At 34.6% G+C, this 12,794-nt stretch overlaps 2 protein-coding genes across 3 annotated transcripts; both read left to right on the top strand.

Moving 5' to 3' along the window:
* The first annotated feature begins 847 nt into the window (after window positions 1-847).
* On the top strand, window positions 848-5,261 carry LOC125224370 (uncharacterized). Of its 2 annotated transcripts, XM_089059826.1 has the most exons (4): window positions 848-973; window positions 2,749-3,530; window positions 3,625-4,387; window positions 4,501-4,677. In XM_089059826.1, the coding sequence occupies exons 2-4, from the start codon at window positions 2,803-2,805 to the stop codon at window positions 4,549-4,551; spliced, it is 1,542 nt and encodes a 513-aa protein (XP_088915952.1). In that variant the 5' UTR covers window positions 848-973; window positions 2,749-2,802; the 3' UTR covers window positions 4,552-4,677. The 2 variants fall into 2 exon arrangements, with proteins under 2 accessions (XP_088915952.1, XP_088915951.1); XM_089059825.1 differs by having other exon boundaries at window positions 3,625-5,261.
* A 4,487-nt stretch (window positions 5,262-9,748) lies between these two features.
* On the top strand, window positions 9,749-11,755 carry LOC125185341 (uncharacterized). Its single transcript, XM_089062310.1, has 2 exons — window positions 9,749-10,467; window positions 10,573-11,755. Exons 1-2 carry the CDS (start codon window positions 9,749-9,751, stop codon window positions 11,753-11,755), a joined length of 1,902 nt encoding a protein of 633 aa, XP_088918436.1.
* Window positions 11,756-12,794: the final 1,039 nt, after the last annotated feature.

Genomic DNA, 12,794 nt, shown 5'->3' with positions numbered 1-12,794 from the left:
TCAAAGTAACTTCTATGTGTATATCACTTTTCTATAACTGCATTTGGTAATGCAATCATCAGTTTAATTATTGAAACATCAATTTATAACAAAATTAAGAATTTTATACTAATATATTTTTATGAAACAAATTTATTAATAAGGTTAAAATGTGTTACTTACTCAATTTGATAAACTTGGTAGGAGTAGTATAATTTACTTAATTTCTGTTCTTTGCTCTCTCCCTCTCTCTATGCTTGCCTGATTCTATTATTACACAAAGCTTTCAAGAAGTTTAACATACACATTTTTTTTTCTTTTTCCATTCTGTTATATGATGAAGTTTCTTTTCTTTTCTTTTCTTTTCTTTTGTAGAGCATCTTAATCTTTGAAAATAAAAGTAGATGTAGTGTGTACTAAGAATGGTGATTTTTATTTTACGAAAATGAATTTCTATATCTTTTAATATAGGCCCACAAAACATTCAAGATAGACAACTTAAAAGTTGCTTAATTACATGTCGATATTTTGATTTCTTAATCTTGATATGATTATCTATTCTATCAAGTTATATTAACTGAAATTCAATTTAACTAATTATATTTATAATACATAGCATTTGATTTAATTTAAACAGTTTATAATGCATTAATTCTTTCTTACATTTTTTTGAATTTTTTAAAATTAAAAATGAATCTTGAAGCCATCCTTAAACGGCAACTTAACGTTTAATCAAAGTCGTATAACAATTCTTCATAGTAGGTTATTCGAGATGCCATCGACCCCACATGCACTACCTCCCACCCCAATAGTATACATACTCCTTGAACCTCATAACTTTAGCAGAAGTAAACAATAGAGTTTCTTATCCTTCTCCAATCTCCGTGATTTCTTTCTCGGTCTCCTCTTCTCCGGTTTTGTTTCATAATCAAATTCCGGCAAAGTCGCCGATTGAAGCCTGCCAGAATCGCCTCTCTATCTCTCTCTCAAATAGGTAATGTATTTATTCTAAATCTTCATTGCTGTGAATTTTTTGTGATTGTAAATGTTAACAAAATGTTGTAATGGACTATTTAGCTTTGTATTTGGATTGTATGTTTATATATTAATTATAATTATAATATGGTTTGTGAAATGGCGGGCAACTTTGTTGTGATATTTATTTTAATATTACTACTATACTTTATGTTAAATTGTTGTCTGATGCAACGATAAACATTTCCCATATCAGTAGTTATGTGTAGATTAAAATTTAAATAATTTTTTATATCTAAAGTATGGTTTTTTCTTTGTTTATGAGGTAGGAATTTTCAAGTTTTCTTAGAATCGGAATTTTGCTATATCAATATATGTCAGAATTACTATAGGAAACTTTATTTTGTTTCTTCTAATTTTAATGGGGACACTAACGTTTTATGAAACGTTGGTGGTATAATAGACACACAAATTAACTACAATCAAATTAATTTTTAGATCATCTTCCATATAATTTGCTTCTACAAATTATATGGAGTATCATATATATATGATGCATATATGGCTGCTTTGATGGGATATATTAGTACTCCTTCCGTCCCCGATTAAGAGTCACACTTTTCCATTTCGGTCCGTCCTCAATTAAGAGCCACACTTCATTTTTATCATAAATAGTAAGTAGGTCGACCCACATTCCACTAACTCAATTCACTCACATTTTATTATAAAAAAATCAATATAAAAAATTGGTCCCACATTCCACTAACTTTTTCAACCAACTTTTCTTTACATTTCCTAAAACACGTGCTCTGTCAAAGTGTGACTCTTAATCGGGAACGGAGGGAGTATAATATAGGAAGTCCAAAATAATTAGTAGTACTATATATTGGTCTTTTTCAAAAAAAATGGATGTCATAATAATTGAGATTCGTTTGGCTTTAATTTAGTCAAAATATATTGGTTGAACTTTTGGAGAAAACTTCTTGGTATGTCTTGACTAGTCTACACGAGAAAACTTGTGTACCTACTCACTTCTCATCTGTTCGATCTAGGGCTGACAATTTTTGACACGACACGATAACACGACACGAACCGGCACAAAATTAATGGGTTTGGGTTAGAGTTTATTGGGTTCGTGTCCTTATCGGGTCAACCCATTAAGGACACGAAAATTTCGTGTCGGGTTCGTGTTATCCGTTAACAAATAATATTTTAATATTATTATATCTTATTATTTTCATTTTTCAATACTTATTAAATAACTCTTACAATATCATTTTTCAATACGTGTTGTTATCGTGTCGTGTTGACCCAAAGTGGTTCGTGTCGTTAATGGGTTTGTGTCATGTTCGTGTCTGAGGGTAGCGGGTCGTGTTCGTGTTCGTGTTTGCGGTTTTCTTAACGGGTCGTGTTCGTGTTTGTTGTTATCGTGTTCGTGTCGTTATCGTGTCGACACGATAACGACCCGACACGCACGATTTGCCAGCCCTAGTTCGACCGTTCCCCACTTTTCTTTTTCTTTTTCTTTATCTTTTTCTTTTGCATTCTTATTGAATAAGATACAAAAATCCACGGCATGTGTTGAATTGTTAATAGTTATACTACTATTCATGTTTAATATTTAATACATTTATCAAACTATTAAAAGTTTTACATTTAATTGCGTTTGATAATGCAATCATCAGTCCAATTATTAAAACGTCAATGTTGAAAGAAAAATAAGAATATATTTTTGTTCCAATTGTTTGTATATTTATACTATAATTAATAAACTGAGAGTATTTTTTTTTTCAGTGTGAGTAGTGATAGGAAGAGGGCAAAAAATTGTTGAGAGGAAGATAAGAAGAAATGGAGGTAGAGAAAGTAGATCATATGTGTCATGAACATCCGTTGGGTCGGATCCTCCGTGAGTCGGCCCACCAAAGTTACTTCTACACTTTCTGTTATGGTTGTCATAGATTCTTTAGAGCAGGAGATGTAACTTATGGATGCAGCCTCAAGTGTGGATTTAATAGGTTGTTACACAAAGAATGCATGGAAATGCCTCGAGAGATTATGCATCCTCTTCATCCTTCTCATCCTCTCACACTCCATTCAGAAAAAATTCTTAGATCAAGAAACTGTGCATTTTGTGAAGCGAGGGTGTGGGGGTTATACTACAGATGTAGCCACGGGGGCTGTAATGGATTGGTGATTCACTTGAGATGCGCGGGGGGGCTTAAAGATAACGATGAAACGCACATGCGTATGTACCACCCAAGCCACCCTCAGCATGAGCTACGCTTTTCCAAGAAGACGAGGTGGTGCCCATTCCCTTGTGATGCCTGTGGTGCCACTGAGAACGGGGACTCCTACACCTGCACCCTCTGCGACTACTCCATACACCAGAGTTGCGCACTCCTCCCACTGTCTAAGGACTTCCCTCATCATCACCACCCTCTCTCCCTCGCCTTTTCTCTTCCATCTGAGTACATCGAGTATGATTTTGATTGTGATGTATGCTGCATGACTTTGCCATTGAGACAATGGGTCTATCATTGCCACCTTTGCAGATATGTCGTCCATCTCAACTGCGCGTAATGAAACACTCCTTTTTACTACTGCTACTACTACTATCATTGGCAAAATCATTTAATTAACTCATGTTGTGGTTGATTTTCTTTCTTTCAGATTTGATGATCAAAATGAAAGTGGAAGTGCAATTGATGGTGATGAGAAAGAGGCTACCAAGTTTCCAATAGCAGTAGAAGACATGTATGAGGAGATGATCAGACCTTTCGTTAAGCGACAAAAAGATCAAATTCTTGTCCCTCATCATGATCATGACAATCACAACATCGGTGGCAAGTACAGCTTCTCCAATCATCCTCATCATCGATTAACTTTTATTGCATTTTCTTCAGCTTCGTCGTCATCTTATGATCACCACGAAAAAAACGACGATGAAGATGACTTTGAAAGTATTCCAATATCAGAATTAATATGTGATGGGTGCACACTGCCTATACATGAAAAGAAGCAAACAGATGACGATGGGTATGAGAGTGGTTACATGAGTTGTGATGAATGCAAATACTTTCTCCACTTGTCCTGCTTCAACTTACCACTTGAGATTCCCTCTCTTCCAATTCATCATCTTCAAGATCACAGCCTAAGGCTTCAAAATGCTGATGGCAAGCTAACAGGTTGGATAGAATGTTATATTTGTAATAGTGAGGCGAATGGGTTGTATTACGCTTGTACTAGCTGCTGGTACGAAATAGACATCAAGTGTGCTTCTCTGCCCAACACCATAAAACACACATCTCACCCGCGACATAACTATCTAAAGCTAGTCACAGCTGATGATTTAGGGTTTGGTGTATGTGATAATTGTCATGAGCCCGCATCTAGTCGAAAGGAGCAATACGGATGCAATAGCTGCATATTCTCTGTATGTGGTAAATGTGTGATTCTACCGGCAACAAATAAGCATAGGCTGGAGAATCATTTGATGCCTTTGACATATGATGCTCGTGCTAACCGTCCCGGTGATTTCTACTGCAGCAACTGCGAGAACCAAATGGACCCCCGGAGGTGGATGTATCATTGTTATGACTGCGATCAATCCTTTCATCCCCAATGCTTTCCCGCTACATCGGGTAAGTACAGAAACATCAAATATGGGACAGAGCGCGTGATTTCCCGTATCCATGACCACCCTCTTAGATTTCAAATCATATCCAACAAAAAGAGATGTGATATATGCCATCGAGAAAGGTATGATGAGCCCGGATTTCAATGTGCATTATGCTTCTTTGTAGTGTGTCGTTATTGTGTACACTTTAGGATATGCTAGTAAAAGCCTTGTTTTATAATGACTGTATTTTTAATATCATTTCTCGGTTTAAATTTCAAACATGATATACTAATGTCGTAAAAATTTGAAACTTATACCAAAACTAAATCATTTTCAGACACTTATAATTTGCAAGTAAATTATTCATCTTTTATGAATGTTCGTGCAGACATGGACTATTGAGAAATTATGTGGCACACTCTCCCACTATTGAGAAATTATGTAATTAAGGCTGCAACTTTAAATTTTTAACGGCATTGACGCCTAATATTGCGAAACTTTCTAAAAATTTATTTTTACACACGAACTTTAAGCTTGACATACTCTCTCTCTCAAATAGGTAATGTATTTATTCTAAATCTTCATTGCTGTGAATTCTGTGATCGTAAATGTTAACGAAATGATGTGATGGACTATTTTTTTAGCTTTGTATTTGGATTGTATGTTTATATATTAATTATAATTATAATATGGTTTGTGAAATGGCAGGCAACTTTGTTGTGATATTTATTTTAATATTACTAGCTACTATACTTTATGTTAAATTGTTGTCTGATGCAACGATAAACATTTCCCATATCGGTAGTTATGTGTAGATTAAAATTTAAATAATTTTTTATATCTAAAGTATGATTTTTTTTCTTTGTTCATGAGGTAGGAATTTTCAAGTTTTCTTAGAATCGGAATTTTGCTATATCAATATATGTCAGAATTACTATAGGAAATTTTATTTGTGTCTTCTAATTTTAATGGGTACACCAACGTTTTATGAAGCGTTGGTGGTATAATATGAAGGGACTATGGCAGCGGAAGCGCTAGTTTTATAATGAATCAATTACAAAATAATTCTGATCTATTTAGCGGATTATTTAGACAAATTCTATTCGCGCAATTATCACATGTATCATGCTCATAACTCAAATAAATCATGCTTTAAATTAATTGAAACCTAAAACATGCTTTTTTACGGTTTAGCCATTATACCTTGATGATTCTCCAAAGAATCGAAGATGGCTTTCGACTTCTTCACATGAAGATCTTTAGTACAAAATCACGGATCTTCTGTCTGGTTCTCGGACTGTAAACTGATATCAGGGTGGGCTGATCTAACCAGTGTACTAGGACTTAAATAAAGAAGACAGAAATCATATCCCTCGTAGGAGAGAAAATCGTCCACTACTATAGAGTTGGGGGGGGCAAAAATTTTGTAAATAAAACAAGTGTGTTTTCTGTCTCCCTTATTCTCCTATTTATAATAAGTCACATATTGGGCCCAGACAGGGATCTATGGAAGGCTTTGGATATGAGTTCCTCCAATTAGCTTTTTACTAATTAAATAAAAACTCAATTTAATATAAGTTTAAAATTGGAATATTACGAGCAGCCACTACAGAAGTAATATTGCACTCCCCATCCAAATCCGAAATTACAAGTACTTCGGGTTTCCAAAATTAATATTTATTTCCCGCGCTTAAGATAGAAACATCCATTAATTAATTATTGTCTGCTCTGGACTTATTAATTAATACTCCATCCGTCCCAGTTTTATAGTCACATTTTGCCATAAAAGTCCGTCCCACATTTATAGTCACATTTAGAATTTTCCATATTTGGACATAAAATTTTACCCCATTATTCACTAAAATTACACTCAAATGTCATTATCTACACAAAAATAAATCAAAATTAAAATAAAAAACCAAAAAGTCAACAAGGGACCCACCTTCAACCAACTCACTTCATTTATTACACACTCCTTCATCTCACTTCATTTATTACACACTCCACTATCTCACTCTTCCATCTCACTTCATTTATTACACACTCCACTATCTCACTTCATTAATTACACACTCCACCAATTCCTTAAAACCCGTGCCCTAACTAAATGTGACTATAAATGTGGGACGAAGGGAGTATCTTATTTATTCTAAGAGAGGACTCAGCAAGAAAATCTTATTTATTATTCATAGAGTGGTTAAACTCCAACTAGCTAGGTTCCGAATAATAAAACTTTATTTCAAGCTTCTCTTGAGGATGTTATCAAACGAGACTCACCTCGCGCACGATTCAACATAATAGCAATCCTAGCACCGCTAGATATTAATCACCACTACCCAATATACCAGGCTTATTGGGTTGCGAAAAACCCGCACCATTTGGTAAGTCAAAGTAGTGCATAATCAATACCGTATGCTCAATGCTAACGTACATTGATTAAGAAATAATTTACCAGACCTCGTCTTTCAGTAGATAGCATAAAGACTGTCTCGCTGTTAGATCCATTCAGTGCTATACCACACCAACGTCATCTTATTTCAGTAAGGCTTAGAAATAATTGGACTGACATTGCAATCTTTCACGATAGGTAGTCTAAGCCTATCTAGGTTGTGAAGTTCTTCTTTTTCTTTGTTTAGAACTGACCGTGTTACCTTAAAGTGAACGACGCCCACAACCGGTCTACTAAAACAAAGACTTAGACTTTGTTAGGTTACTTATACATTTAAACATGTAATAAACATCCATTAAATGTAAAACATAACAACATTATAACAAAAATAATCTGTTTATTCCTTTGGAAAATAAAATAAGAGTTTCAACAGTATTCAATCACTCGAAAGGTGATTTCTAGTATACAAACTCTAACATAATAGACACACAAATTAACTACAATCAAATTATTTTTTTTGTTTTGTAATCATTTTCAACAACTTCTTTGCGCATAGCACTTTTATTTAATTGTGTTTGGTAATGCAATCATAAGTTTAATTATTAAAACGTCAATTTAAAACAAATTTAAGAATATACTAGTATATTTTTAGGAACACATTAATTAATCAAGGTTAGAATGTGTTACTCAATTTGATAAACTTGGTATAATTTAGTTTATTATATCAATTATTTGCTCGCTCTCCAAGTTTGCATGATTCTATTACTATGTCTATTAATCTATTACAAATATCTCAATAGACATATTTTTTCTTTTTCCCTTCTAATATATATGATAGAATTTTCTTTTCTTTTCTTTTGTAGAGCATCTTTAATATTAAAATTTGAAAAGCGATAAAAGAAGATAGAGTGTGTAATAGAACGGTCATTATTTTAATGAAATTAAATGATTATCTTTATCTTTTAACATAGGCCCACATTAATAATAACTACACAATCAAGATAGACAACTTAAAAGTTGGTAATTACATTTCCATATTTTAATTTCTTTATCAATCCTATCTAATCATATTAATTAACTGAAATTCGATTTATAATACATACTTGGCTTTAGTTAATCAGTTTATAATGCATTATTTCTTTCTTGCATTTTTTTTTATTTTGAATTGAAAATGAATCTTGAAGCCAACCTAATTAAAATGCTAAAACAATTGTTTCAACCCAAAATATTTAGTAGTAGTATTTTTCGTAGTATGTTACAATCACAGATGGTGGTAGGATAGGCCAACCCAACCGTCAGCCACTTATACCGAAATTTCTATCATGCTCAATAGTCAAATACGTCGAGATGTCAGGGACCCCTCGTGTACCACTATGTTAAAATTCTAATATCTTGTCCCGCATCGGTTTGGTAACGATCTTAGCTCACCTATAAAAGTATGGATAACCCTCCCCCTTATAAGGTCTTTTAAGGAATGAGTGCTCATTTTTAATATGGTATCAGAGCGGGTCCAAGCCGATGATGGATTTATCTCTCTATCTCTTCTCTTGCCTACCCACGTGATAGAAGTCCGATGTGTCATTCCGGCCCATACGTGAGGGGGCGTGTTAAAATTCTAATATCTTGTCGCACATCAGCTTGGTAACGATCCTAGCTCACCTATAAAAGCCTTTTAAAGGGTGAGTGGCTCATTTCTAATACACCATCTCCCGCCCCAACAATATATAAGATTTGAAATTCATAACTTGGGTTGAAGTAAGTTATGCAATAGAGTTTCTCATCTTTCTTCAATCTCCAACGGCAGATGCGACTTGTTTCCTAATCGACAACCGGCAAAGGCGTCGATTGAAGCCGGCCAGAATCGGCTATCTCTCTCAAATAGGTAATGTATATTTTTTCTGTAATTTTCATTGTTGAATTTCGTAGTAAAAAAAATTGATAAGGTGAAGGGGAAGTCGTCGTCTCATTATTCTGTAGTCAAATATTTAATTTTTGTATAAATAAAAAGGCAACTGACTAATTATCTACTGAAGGGGTAGAAACACTATAGGAATGTATCTAGATTTTATTCAATTTTGTATAACATAGGAATTTATCTTAAATTTGGTAAAGTATAATAGTAACATATTTTAATGCATGTATGTTACACTTTTGTGAGATAAAAATCTAAATACTAGTATAATTCCTTTGTTTGTTAATGAAGATAGAAATTTTGAAGTTTCCATAGAATTGGAATATGATTATTCTTAGCAAAAACTTACATGTCTAAATTACAAGATATTTGGTGAGAATACTTCAGAAAATTTACAATCAGAATTTTAAAACATACCTACCAACCAAGAAAAGTTCCTAGCTAGTTCTCACCCTTTTTTCCCTTTTCCTTTTTCTCTTTTTTTCTTTTTCTTTTGCATTCTTTTCGTTTTTCTTTTGCATTAATCTTACTCCCTCCGTTCCATAGTAGTGGAGGCATTTCTTTTCGACATGGAGATTAAGTAAAAGTTGTGTTAGGTGAGTTAAGGAATCAAGAATAAAGTAGGAAAAGAAAAAGGTAGAGAGATGTAGAGAGAGTAAAGTAGGTGTAGAAAAATGTGTTGACTTTTACCAAAAAAGGAAATGACTCTACTACTATGGAACGTACCAAAATGGCAAAATGACTCTACTACTATGGAACGGGGGGAGTACTCAATAAGATTTTTTCGAATCCACGGTTTGTGTTAAATTGTTATTGGTTATATTAACTCAGTGTGTATATATCTTTTTCAGTGTGAGTAGTGATAGAAAGAGAAATGGAGGAGAATTTTGTTCATGTGTGTCATGAACATCCGTTGGGACGGATCCTCCTTGACTCGGCCCATCAAACTAATTACTACAATGCCTGTTATGGTTGTGAGAGATTCTTCAGAGAAGGAGATGCAACTTATGGATGCAGCCTCAAGTGTGGATTTGGTAGGTTGTTACACAAAGAATGCATGGAAATGCCGAGAGAGATTATGCATCCTATCCATCCTCTACACCCACTCGCATTGTATGAATCTGATGGATTCAAGGAATGTGCAATTTGTAAAAAGGGTTGGAAATGGGGGTTAAGCTACAGATGTAGCCAAGGGGGTTGTGATGGAATGGCGATCCATTTGGGATGCGCGGGGAGCCTTAAGGATAAGAGCCCGGCTATGGCCCACCCAAGCCACCCTCAACATGAGCTACACTTTTCTAAGAAAACGAGGTGGAGCCCATTCTCATGTGATGCATGTGGTGTCACTGAGAAAGGGGACTCCTACATCTGCACTCTCTGCGACTACTGGATACACGAGAGCTGCGCACTCCTCCCGTTGTCTAAGGACTTCCCTCGTCTTCACCCTGCCCACTCTCTCTCCCTTGCCTTTTCCCTCCCACCTGAGTACATCGAGTATGATTTTGATTGTGATGTATGCAGCTCGACTCTGTCTTTGAGACGTTGGGTCTATCATTGCCACCTCTGCAGATATGCCGTCCATCTCAACTGCGCGTAACGAAATACTTCCTTTTACTAGCTATTCACTCATATCTTTTGTGCATCTTGTGTCAAAATCATTTAATTAACTCATGTTGTGGTTGGTTTTCTTTATTTCAGATTTGATAATGAAAATGAAAATGAAAATACAATTGATGACGAGAAAGATGTTACCAAGTTTCCAATAGCAATAGAAGACATGTATGAGGAGATGATCAGACCCTTCGTTAAGCGACAAAAAGAGCAAATTCTCATCGTCCCTCATCATGATCATAACAATCACAACATCGGTGGCAAGTACAGCTTCTCCAATCATCCTCATCGTGTACTAACTTTTATTGCTTTTTCTTCAGATTCATCGTCATCTTATGATCACCACCACCAAAAAAATGATGATGATGATGATTTTGAAAGTATTACAAGATCGGAAATAATATGTGATGGGTGCGCACTACCTATACGAGAAAAGAAGCAAACAGATGATGATGAGTACGAGAATGGTTATATGAGTTGTGATGAATGCAAATACTTTCTCCACTTGTCATGCTTCAACTTACCACTACACATCACCTCTCTTCCTATTCATCCTCACAAAGATCACAACCTAATCCTTCGAAATGCTGATGGCAAGCTAACAGGTTGGATATGGTGTCATATTTGTTGGAGTTATACTGATGGTCTCTATTACACTTGTACCAACAATTACTGTAGGTTCAAAATAGACATCAAGTGTGCTTCTGTGCCCAACACCATAAAACACACATCTCACCCGCGACATGACTATCTAAAGCTAGTCACAGCTGATGATTTCAGGTTTGGTGTATGTGATAATTGTCATACGCCCGCATCTAGTCGAGAGGAGCAATACAGATGCAATAGCTGCATATTCTCTGTATGTGGTAAATGTGTGATGCTACCGGCAACAAATAAGCATAGGCTGGAGAATCATTTGATGCCTTTGACATATGATGCTCGTGTTAACCATCCCGGTGATTTCTACTGCAGCAGCTGCGAAAGCCAAATGGACCCTAGGAGCTGGATGTACTATTGTCGAGACTGTGATCAACCATTTCATCTTAGATGCTTTCCCGCTACATCGGGTCTGTACAGAAACATCAAATATGGGACAGAGCATGTGATTTCCAGTATCCATGACCACCCTCTTAGATTTCAAATCATATCCAACAAAAAGAGATGTGATCTATGCCGTCAATATAGGTATGATACGCCTGGATTTCAATGTGCGTCATGCTTCTTTGTAGTGTGTCGAAATTGTGTACTAAGAATCTTTAGGAAAAGCTAGAAAAAGCCTTGTTTTATAATGACTAGTGTTTTTAATATCATTTCTCGGTTTAAATTTTAAACATGATATACTAATGTCGTAAAAATTGAAACTTATACCAAAATTAAATCATTTTCAGACACACTTATAAATTTGCAAGTAAATTATTCAACTTTTATCAATGTTGGTGCAGACATGGGCTATTGAGAAATTATGCAGCCTCTACGCTAAAATTAAGGCCCCAACTCTAAATTTTTAAAGAGTTTTGGCGTCTAATATCGCGAAACTTAAAGTTTATTTTTCCACACAAACTTTATCAAACTTGGCATATAATATCACCGGCGGCAAAATCCGACTAATATTAACATGAGATAGATAATCATATCCATTCTAGTGACTTTGTTATCATATAACTATCATTTTTCAGCGATTACCATCTCCGACTTGCTTTGATGATAAGTGAAATATAGTCGGATTTTGTTGCCGGTGATAAAATTGCAACAATTATATAAGTTCGTGATGTTATATGTCAAGTTTAAAGTTCGTGAGAAAAAACAAACTTTTTGAAAAGTTTTGTGATATTAAACGTCAATGCCCCTATTTTTATCATCTACAAATATTAATTTCACTTTATAACCTTAAAATCTAATGTAGAAGCTTGTAACAAAGTTCTAAAAACCCTCATTGTTTTTAAAATCTTTAAACCTTTTGTCCCTTTTAAAGTTTTGAATATAAGGTCGAGAATTATTTCAAAATCGAAAGTCCTAAACAAGTATGGGCCATAGTTGTACCTCAAATAACTCTAATTTAATTAAGGCCCAAATAAACAAGCCCGATATATCTCAAATCTCCAATTTTTGGGTCTTGATATCTAATTAATACTAATACTCTCTACATCTCATTAATGAGAAAGTATATGGTTCAATCTCAATTTGCACATATATTAGGAAAACATATTTACTTTTTTTGCAAATATATTTTATATGCAATTGTTCTAATTCTTTCTTTTTCATATAAAGCTATTTTTGGAAATTCATTTTAGTGTAGTTTGTGTGACGAT

The sequence above is a fragment of the Salvia hispanica genome, chromosome 1 (genome assembly GCF_029641045.1).
Source record: "Salvia hispanica isolate PSC_SH4W2 chromosome 1, Shi_PSC_v1, whole genome shotgun sequence".
Taxonomy (NCBI): Eukaryota; Viridiplantae; Streptophyta; class Magnoliopsida; order Lamiales; family Lamiaceae; genus Salvia; species Salvia hispanica.
The sequence above is the reverse complement of the archived record's forward strand: the minus strand, read 5'-3'. Positions and strand labels throughout refer to the sequence as shown.